At 44.2% G+C, this 9,401-nt stretch overlaps 1 protein-coding gene across 1 annotated transcript in view; it reads left to right on the top strand.

The window, feature by feature from the left end:
• Positions 1–434: 434 nt before the first annotated feature.
• The window catches only part of GYS2 (glycogen synthase 2), a 63,050-nt gene continuing 54,083 nt past the window's right edge, over positions 435–9,401 (top strand). Inside the window, 1 exon segment of the mRNA XM_054988683.1 lies at positions 435–909. Within this exon segment, the coding sequence (XP_054844658.1) occupies positions 789–909 (121 nt within the window). The 5' untranslated portion in view covers positions 435–788.

The following is a 9,401-nucleotide window of genomic DNA, read 5'->3' as shown; positions in this document are numbered from 1 at the left end:
AAATCTCTGCCATCCGGAGATCAGTTGTTATTCCAGGAGATCTCCAGACCCCACTAGAATTGGGCACCTCAGATTCTAGTCCTCATGAATTTGCCAGGTGATAGGTCAGGAACCAGGTAAGGGACTGAGCAGAATTTCCATTGGTCAGCAAATAAGAACTTCAGTGCTGAGCACAGCCACTCCAATGACTATTAGGAACAGAATACTTTATGCAAAATAAATAGTCGAATTTGCAAAATTCATACAGTGCCACCCCATTCCTTCAAAGTGCAGAATGCAAACCCTGTGGAAATAATCTGTGATTATGACACAAGCTTCATGGAAAGGGAAAAGGGAAGGGCTTAAGCCAAATGGCATCAAGAGTTGGGACCTCCCCCTGGGGCTTGGCTTAAGGCAATCCAGGGCAGTTTCACTTATTCCTGAGCCTGGGGGCTTTCAAGCACTGTGGGAGACAGGTCTGACAGGGATTTTGCAGCTGATTCTGGGCCTGTCCCCCCCCCCCTCAGCAGGCAACTAGCTTGGAATTTCACTCCCTGCCAGAAGCAGCCGCCTCTCCTTGCAAGCCTATAGGATTTTGCTGAGCTAATTTAAAGACTGGTGGCCAGACAGTTCTTTAAATCCATTAGCTGTCAAGCGCTCGGGGCAAGTTTTTTTTCTTGCTTCTGCTCAGAACCTCTCAGTTTTTCTGGCAGACTTTTCGAGCGCAGAGCAACAGCGAAAAAGAGCAACTTTTAAAAAACAAAGATCGCAAGACTGAGTGGTGTGTAGAACAAGCAAAACCACCCCAAATGCCCCTGGTACGCTCCATGTCCGTCACCTCTCTCAATGGACTGCCTCAGTGGGAAGACGAGGACCTCCCGGTGGAGGATTTATTGCTCTTCGAAGTGGCCTGGGAAGTTACTAATAAAGGTTTGTACCTTTTTTTAAATCTACCAGCTACTGGTGGTATATAATTTCTGGCTGAATTGCAGGGGACGAGAGTTCATCATAAATGTTAAGAAGCAACAATGGTTGTTAAAAGACAGGCAAGCAACTTGCACAGAGAAGGACCCAAAAACAGTTGTGCATTTGACAGCAGTTCTTTTTTGGCATGAGATGGACACGTATACCTTCACGTGGAAGTGTTGGCTGTTTGTCTGCCTCAATCTGTATGGTATATATAGTTCTGTCATCTGTAAACATGAATTTTCAAAGCTCACGCCTGCTTGCCCGAAGGGATTTTTCAGCAGGGAGGGCAATATACTGTGTGCATGCTTTGAGTGTAAAGGCCTCTTTCGACATTACAATTGTGCATAACATGAGTCTACCGAATTGGGTACACACTGGGAGCACACAGTAGCCTGGCCCTTCTGAAATGTTTAGTTGCCACGTTGTTTGAATGGGGCGACACAGTTTTCAGTTGAGGGCCCAGCTGCTGTATGCTCTGTCCCAAACCTTGAATGTTCAAGTTTTGCAAATACCAAAGTTGAAAATCTGTGCGTTGTCTCTTTCCGACAACGTGGCCACTGGCCTCCTAGTATGTGTGAGCGTAATGTCTGAAAATGGCCCAAGCGAAAGGAAAATTTTGCACACATGAGAAATTCAGCAAAAATAGTTTTCAAACACTCATGCTTTTGAAAACTATTTTTCAAAGTTTTGTTCTTGACATGTTGGCTTGTTGGGGAATTATTGTCAAAGTCAAGACCTGTACATTTTCCAACTGTAGCCTCCCAAACTGTCCAGAAATGAGAAGGTGGGGAAATTTCCATTTTTGCAAGCAAATCCAAGCTAAAAGGATTTGCTTGAGAACCGTTCCCCACTTGAATTAAAATGGGTTCATTCTAAATAAAAGGGACATGCTTTTCATTTATATCGTTGCGTCCCCTTTGCAATTCAGCATCTCAGTAAACCCTAGCATAAATTGCATAATGGGTGACTTCCAGTACAATCCTAAATCCAATCTAAACACCATCTACATTTATTGAATTCAGTAGGTTTAGAACGGTGTAACTCTGTTTAGGATGGCACTGTTGAAAGTATCGAAATGTTTTAAGAGCTACTGAAAACCTGTGTGTGTGTGGTGCCCTCAGGTAACAGCTGGTTTATGGTGACCCCTGGTGGGGTTTTCATGGAAAGAATTATCAGAGGTAGTTTGCCATTGCCTGCCTCTGCTGCAACTCTGGTCTTCACTGGAGGTCTCCCATCCAATTACTAACCAAGACCGACCCTGCTTAGTTTCTGAGATGTGAAGAGAACAGGCTCACCTGAGCCATCAAGGTCAGGGCAGTGAAAACCTAGTGGGGCTGAAGTGTAGTCAGGTCTCTATAAGAGGACAAGCAAAGAGCTAAGCTCCATTGCATTCCATTGGAGCATCAACTAAAAAGGCCCTGCTCCTTGAGAATGCCTCTGTGAATGGTGGAGCTGATAATGGTCTCATCATCACCCTTCCCAACACACTTTTTATTCATTTTTACATTGTAACATATGAACCACACACATCACATCAAAGATGAGCAATTACGGAAATCAGTTACCAAGCCGAGTGTCTGATGCCAAAAATCTTTTTAAAAAGCCGATGTTTGAAAAAGAAGGGGTTTCTCTGCCTTCCATCTCTCATGCATACAAATTCAGTTAGCCTGGATCATTTTACCAAACACCATACATTTTCAAACCCCAGTTTAATACTCATTGTTTTAGCATTTCTCCAGTCTCTTGTGCCATCAAATCTTAAAATATGGAAAAAGAGAGATTTTGTATGGGAGATGCTGTTTGCTAAGACTCTCCAAACCTAGAACCTGAATCTTAAACTGAGTCTTGAAAAACATACTGCCGGCCAAAAACTACAATTTGTCCTGCCTACAAATGCAACATGTAACTTTAATGGGTTTTTTTAAAAAAAAAACATGAATACATGAATTTGCCCTAAGGAATGCTCGCTTTGAGAAGGATGCTTCCTTTTGAGTGTTTCGGTGACAAATGACGGTTGCTCTAAATCCTGCAATCGTCTTTATCATTGGTTCTTTTGGGAGGCAGAGGAAGCGAGCCGCAATTAATTTGTTCCCAAAGATTCTTGACCGTTGATATCAAATATTCTCCAAACCTACATACATTCACTGAATATTTGATACCTGTGTTTGACATTCTCTGGAATTAGATAGTTTTTGATAGCTGACATGAAATGGAATTCAGTTTGACAGCATTTAATAGTTGACCAGAGTGTTTAGCACCTAAGAAAGTTCACATTTGAACCCTGCCAACACTATCAAGAGATGCTAACAAATCTAGAGCATTAATAAGGTTTGAACCTGTGGATCCATTCCCCATAATGGAAGTGCTTTCTTCTACTGGAAGAACCACTTGCGTCTGATAGGGGAATGGATCTGTTGAGTCCCAACCCACATTTTGGATGTTGACATAAAATTTCCTATTTCCAATGCCGGTCCAACTGGGCAATTTTGCATTCGAAATCTGTGAGGCAAAACAGGAAATGTTGGTAGGCTTAAGAATATTTGTTCCAGCTCTAGGTAGAACAAATTTGAAGGATGCTGTGTGGTTGGGGGGAAGCATTCTCAAGCAAATTCTTAGAATATCCTTGCGAAGTTTCATAGTTTTGTGCACAAAAGGCATCCTATACAAAGCTAGGGAGGCTGGCCTGTTCTGAACTTGGAAAGATCTACCAGCCTCACTCTCTGCTCATCCCACCGTACAATATTTTCCAAGTAGAATATTGCAATGGAATTTGAGGGTGGGGCCAGTGACAGCCTTCAAATTCACACAGAGGGTTTGTTTGCATAAAGGGAGCAGGGGGCAGCCTGGGTTGCAGCCATGAAGAAGGGAATGTGTGTGTGAGGTATTCTCCCTTTACTGATGCTGGAGCTTTGTATTAAATTCTGTAAAATAAAAGTCCAGTACGTCTTCAAGATTAGCCATATTTATTTCCATATGAATTTGCATGACTCAGAGCTCCGGTCTTCATTCCCAAAGCGATTTCCTTTTCCACATATCAGAAGAAGCAAGATCCGGCTCACGAAAACTCATACGGAAATAAATGGAGTTAGTCTTGAAGGTGCCGCTAGACTTTGGTTCTATTTTGCTACAACAGACTAACCCATCTACCACTCTGCAGTGAAATCCTGGCCGTTTCCACACTACTCACCTTCTTCCGGAACGCTGTGGAACGTTGCGAAAAAATGCGGAAGATAGTGGCCGATTCCAGATGACTAACCTTAAGGCGCTTCATGCCGCCCTCTTCCGGATCGCGACGGGGAAAATGCGAAATATTGCGTTTCCTCGCGCGAGTTTTGCACGCCGTCGCGCAAAACTCACGCGAGGAAACGCGATATTTCGCATTTTCCCCGTCGCGATCCGGAAGAGGGCGGCATGAAGCGCCTTAAGATTAGTCATCTGGAATCGGCCAGTGTCATCTCGCGAGAGTTTTGTGCAACATCGCTCAAAACTCGCACGAGAAGACGCTATCTTCCACATTTTTTTCGTGACGTTCCGCAGCGTTCTGGAAGAAGGTGAGTAGTGTGGAAACGGCTCCTGTGTCTACAGTCGGTGAAATGTCACATTTTGTCTTTCTGAGCAATTTTCTGAGGTGCTCTTTGCCTTAATCCATATTTCGAACACGCCTCTCTGGGTCTCCTTGCCACTCATGACCAAGCAGCTGGTGACTGGGGAGAAGACATGTTCAATGGGAGCATTGAAGATATTAAGGAATTCTCCTTAAACAAGATCCAAGTCCTGTAGCACCTTAAAGACCATCAAGATATCCCGGGGATAAGCTTTCGAGACTTGAAAGATACTATGACATTGACACTCAAAAGGTTATACCTTGGTGCTGCTGGATTCAAATCTTGCCCTTCTGCTGCAGACTAACCTGACTGAAACTATCTCCCAAAACAGAGTCTGTACTTTCGGTTGTTGAGACTTGATATATTGTTTGATCTGCTTTGTAAACTTTTGTTTATGCCACATTGTGGGCTTCTTCGGTGGAAGAGCATCTTCCATGTTTTCTAAATAAATACAGACACACAAAGGAATGAGTTTTCTCACATCACTCGGATGCGTTGGCCCCATGATCTTTTTTGTTTTATTCCTTTGAGCTGTAATTTTTTCATTATGCTCAGCAACGGGGCTGTAAGGCAGGTTGGCCTGTGCCTCCCTTGCGCTATTAAGGCCGAGTCCATTTTCTGCATTACATTTAAATATGGATTGATACCTTCTCCCTCCTTGCAAGCCTAGAAGGTTGTCCCAGGCCTGGGGGAAAATGTCCTTTTAATGGAAGTTTAATATGTGGGAATGGGCAGTTGAATCTTTTCATGGCCTGGAGGTAAATAACATTACGGACGGATGTATGTGCCATCAAGTCACAACTGACTTACGGCAACCTCAGCAAGGGACTTTCAATACTGTGAAATGTATATCCAGGAGAAAAGTTTTTCCTCTTCATTATTAAGGAGCTGAAGCTCTCTTGGAATCATCTTTGCATCTATGTAGTTTTTTAAAAAGTTCCTGCAAGAAGCTCAGCCCATACACGTTTCTGTGTTTCCTATATTGTTATCTTATATTGTTATCCTAGCCTATCCTAGGCTAGGGGAGTAGAGTGAGATTGGTCCCAGATCACCTGGTGAACTTCTCAATTCAGACCCAGGTCGCCCAGAACCTAGTCCAACCACTACTCTGTGTTGGCTCTTATCACACAACGGCACTACCACTTTAAAGGAAGCTGGTGCCTTTAAGAGTGCAACAAGCAGCACAAATTCGGCAGGCTATATTAGAAAAAACTGTACCTGTTAAACTTCAGCCTGTGACAAAACTTCTAAAGGCAGGACGCCTCTATCAGATGCAGACTGGTAGGAAGCCTCTGCAGCCCTTGTCTTTGTTGGAGGTCTCCCATACTAACCAAGGCCAACCCTGCTTAGTTTCTGAGATAAAACCATTTTTCCCACTACACTTTTTTTTTTGCTGGGTGCTTTGCCTGCCTGCACCATAGGCACTAAGGGAAGAAAATAGCGTGTGTGTGAAAATCAAGTACATGCTGGTAGCATGCCTGACATTGCTTCGGGTAAAGACCAGAAGTGACATAGTGGATGCTCTAGAATTTTCAAAAACCATAGAGCCGTAGCAAATTCTAGAGTGTCTAATGATGTCACTTCTGGTTTTTATTGGAAGAGATGTCAGTGTGACAGTGCAATGCTGGAGCACCAGCCCCCCCCCCTCCAGTTTCTCTTGGAAGTTCCCAGCTGCAGCCTGGCAACTGTAGGGGGGCATGAGAACTTTATTGGCCCTTTATGCTACAATAAAAGCATTCATCTTTCAAGTGCCCCAGGACTTTTCCTTTGGCTGCAAGAAACTGATGTCCTAACTGTGTGTTATTATATCTTGCTCAGAGGATTGTTCTAGCTGTTGATTATATTGTATTTCACTTGCACTGTATCTACCTTGGGTCTCAGTGCCATGATAGATATAATAATAATAACATTCAGTTTATATACCGCCCTTCAGGATGACATCACCCACTCAGAGAGGTTTACAAAGTATGTTATTATCCCCACAACAATCACCCTATGAGGTGGGTGGGGCTGAGAGAGCTCCTAGAAGGTGTGACTCACCCAAAGTCACCCAGCTGGCTTCAAGTAGTGGGGATAGATAGATAGATAGATAGATAGATAGATAGATAGATAGATAGATAGATAGATAGATAGATAGATAGATAGATAGATAGATAGATAGATAGATAGATAGATAGATAGATAGATAGATAGATAGATAGATAGATAGATAATGGGGCAATCCCACTGTCATTCGTCATCTGTTGTGGGATTAGATCAGGACCCATCATGGTATAGAACTGCCGCATATTAAAAGGGAATTATTCACTCCCCACAAGACAGCCTGGGCCCGAGCCAGGGAAGAAAGCCCCTAATGTAGGCCTGTAAATGAGTTACTATGAGTAAATGATTGACCTCCAGGTCTCTCCCTCTGTGTGTGGCTAAAGATAAAGAGAAGATTAGCTGAGAGAGTAGTTTGTAATCACTGAAATCTTAACCCCTGGAGGACAAACAGTAATCGGGCCTTTGAAGCCGCCCTTGCTGAGAAATTGCACACAGGGAGGTCCCGAAGCACTTTTCTTTGGGGTGAAGGAGTGGGGCATTGATGATATCCTTTGTAACAAGATGTACACTGGGGATGGGGGAGAGAAAAACGATATGCTGGTTGAACAGAAAAAAGCAAACTTACAAATGGTGGTAGCCCAAAAGCAGTATTAGAGTCTCTCTACACGTTACTAAGTACCTAGGTACGCTCAAATGCAGGATTGTATGTGCACTCCTCAATTCACTTTCACGGGAGCACCCTTTGTATGATTCCATCTGCAAGTGATTCCGGAGGGCAAAACACCAATTCAGCTCTGTTTCTGCTGCGAGAACAAGTACTGTAGGCTCCTTTGACTTGCCAATTTGTATTTCTTTAAGGTATGAGAAAGTGTCAAGATTTGCTTTTCAATGAATGGATGTGGAGGAAACTGGGATACTTTTAGCAGTTGAAGAGGAACTGATATCAAATGCCTGAATGTATTCACACGGAGTAAATTGAAGTGTGATTATGCGAGCGAGTGCATGGAAAGTTGGAGGGGGGACACGTGAAATGAGGCACACTTGAGCATCCCTAGGTACTTAGTAAGGTGTAGAGATACTGTTAATCTAACTAGGGTTGCCAGATCCCCTTACCCTCCTGATGGGAGGAGGGACTCAGCACTCACCTTTTTTTTTTGTTCTTTGCACATGTGCTCCCAGGCCTGTGCGATGCCGTAACTTCCAGGAAGTGACATCATCACGCAGGCCTGTCAGTGTGCTCTGGAGGCCTATTTCCTCACTTTTCTGCCCCACCAGCCAGTTGAGTGGTGGCGGGGGATGGAGGGTGGGAACAAGAAATCCCATCCCCACCGGGGGATTGGCAACCCTGTCTATCTGATTTCACTCTGAGTGAACTGATTAGTCTGTTAGTTGGAGCTCTTAAACCAGACTTTTTTTGTAACATCTCCCACCCACCCCCACTTACCCCATTCATTGTTGTGAATATACAAACACCGACGTAATGGATGGACTCTCCAATACATCTGATGAATAAATTTTGTTTATTTATTTATTTATACACACCTTTCCTTTCTCTCCAACGGGGAGTACCCAATTCATGTTACATTGTTCTCCTCGCCTCTGTTTTATCCTCACAACAACCCTGTGAGGAAGCGGGCTGTGAGAGTGTGACTGGCCCCAGGACACTCCATGGCAGAGTGGGGATTCAAACCTGGGTCCGTCAGATTCTGACACTCTAAACACTACAACATGCGTTAAGGAGCCTCTGGACTCTTGTTTTATTTTGCAATTACATGGCTGCCCCTCTGGAATAGCCTACCAAAGTGTATGCTTCTGTAGGGCAGGGGTGAGGGACTTCACATGGCATATATACAGTGGCAATGCATTTGCATTATCTAAACACTTTCCCTCTGCTAGACTAAAAGCAGCCTGCATGGAGCAGGGCATCCGCAATTGCAGAATCAGCACAGAAAAATTACCACCCCCTTCTCTAGCCCCGTGCCCCGCAATCCATACTAGGCCCCATGCATCTACTGCATGCTACCAAATTACAAATCTTGTGTTGTTTGGCATGCACGGTCATATCATTGCTGCCAAATGTGTCATTCTGTTTGCTGCGAGTACTCACACAGGAACCAGAACCAGCGGCAGCATTGAAACTGTGGTGGTGGGGTGTGTGTGTTGTGGCTCTGTCAGAGAGCACCCATCCATGCAGAAAAGTCTCTGTTTCAAACCTTGGCACCTTCTATGAATGTAATGTAATGTTTATTATTACGGCACTGTGCCAGTATAACATCCCTCTAAAAGTCAAAAGAGTATAAAATAGATTAAATATATCAGGGCTCATTTTGAGGGGGAACGTGCAGGAACGCAGTTCTGGCAGTTCCCCAAAGAGGTCGCATGTCAGGTGGCCCCACCCACCTGACTCTCGGCCATTTGGGGCCTGTTTCAGCCTGGATTGGGGCTGAAATGGCCCATATTGGGCCTCTGACAGGTGGTGGATCACTCTCCCACTCAACAGCGGCCCAATCCTAACCATTTTGGGCCCCTTTACGGCCATTTTCAGCCCCTTTTTGCCATTTGGGGCCCAATTTCAGCCCTAAATGGCCAGGATTGGGTCCAAAACAGCCAGGATAGGCAATGTCAGGGGGTGTGGCTTATGCAAATCAGTTATGATAATGACACACTTCTGGTGCTGGCAAGGGGGTGTGGCATATGCTAATGAGGTATGTTAATAAGTTCCTCCAGCTCTTTTTCTACAAAATGACCCCTGGAATAGATGATTACAAAAGATAAAAACTAGCTAAAAATTATACAATAAGCTAT

Source organism: Eublepharis macularius, chromosome 9 (assembly GCF_028583425.1).
Source record: "Eublepharis macularius isolate TG4126 chromosome 9, MPM_Emac_v1.0, whole genome shotgun sequence".
Taxonomy (NCBI): Eukaryota; Metazoa; Chordata; class Lepidosauria; order Squamata; family Eublepharidae; genus Eublepharis; species Eublepharis macularius.
The sequence above is the reverse complement of the archived record's forward strand: the minus strand, read 5'-3'. Positions and strand labels throughout refer to the sequence as shown.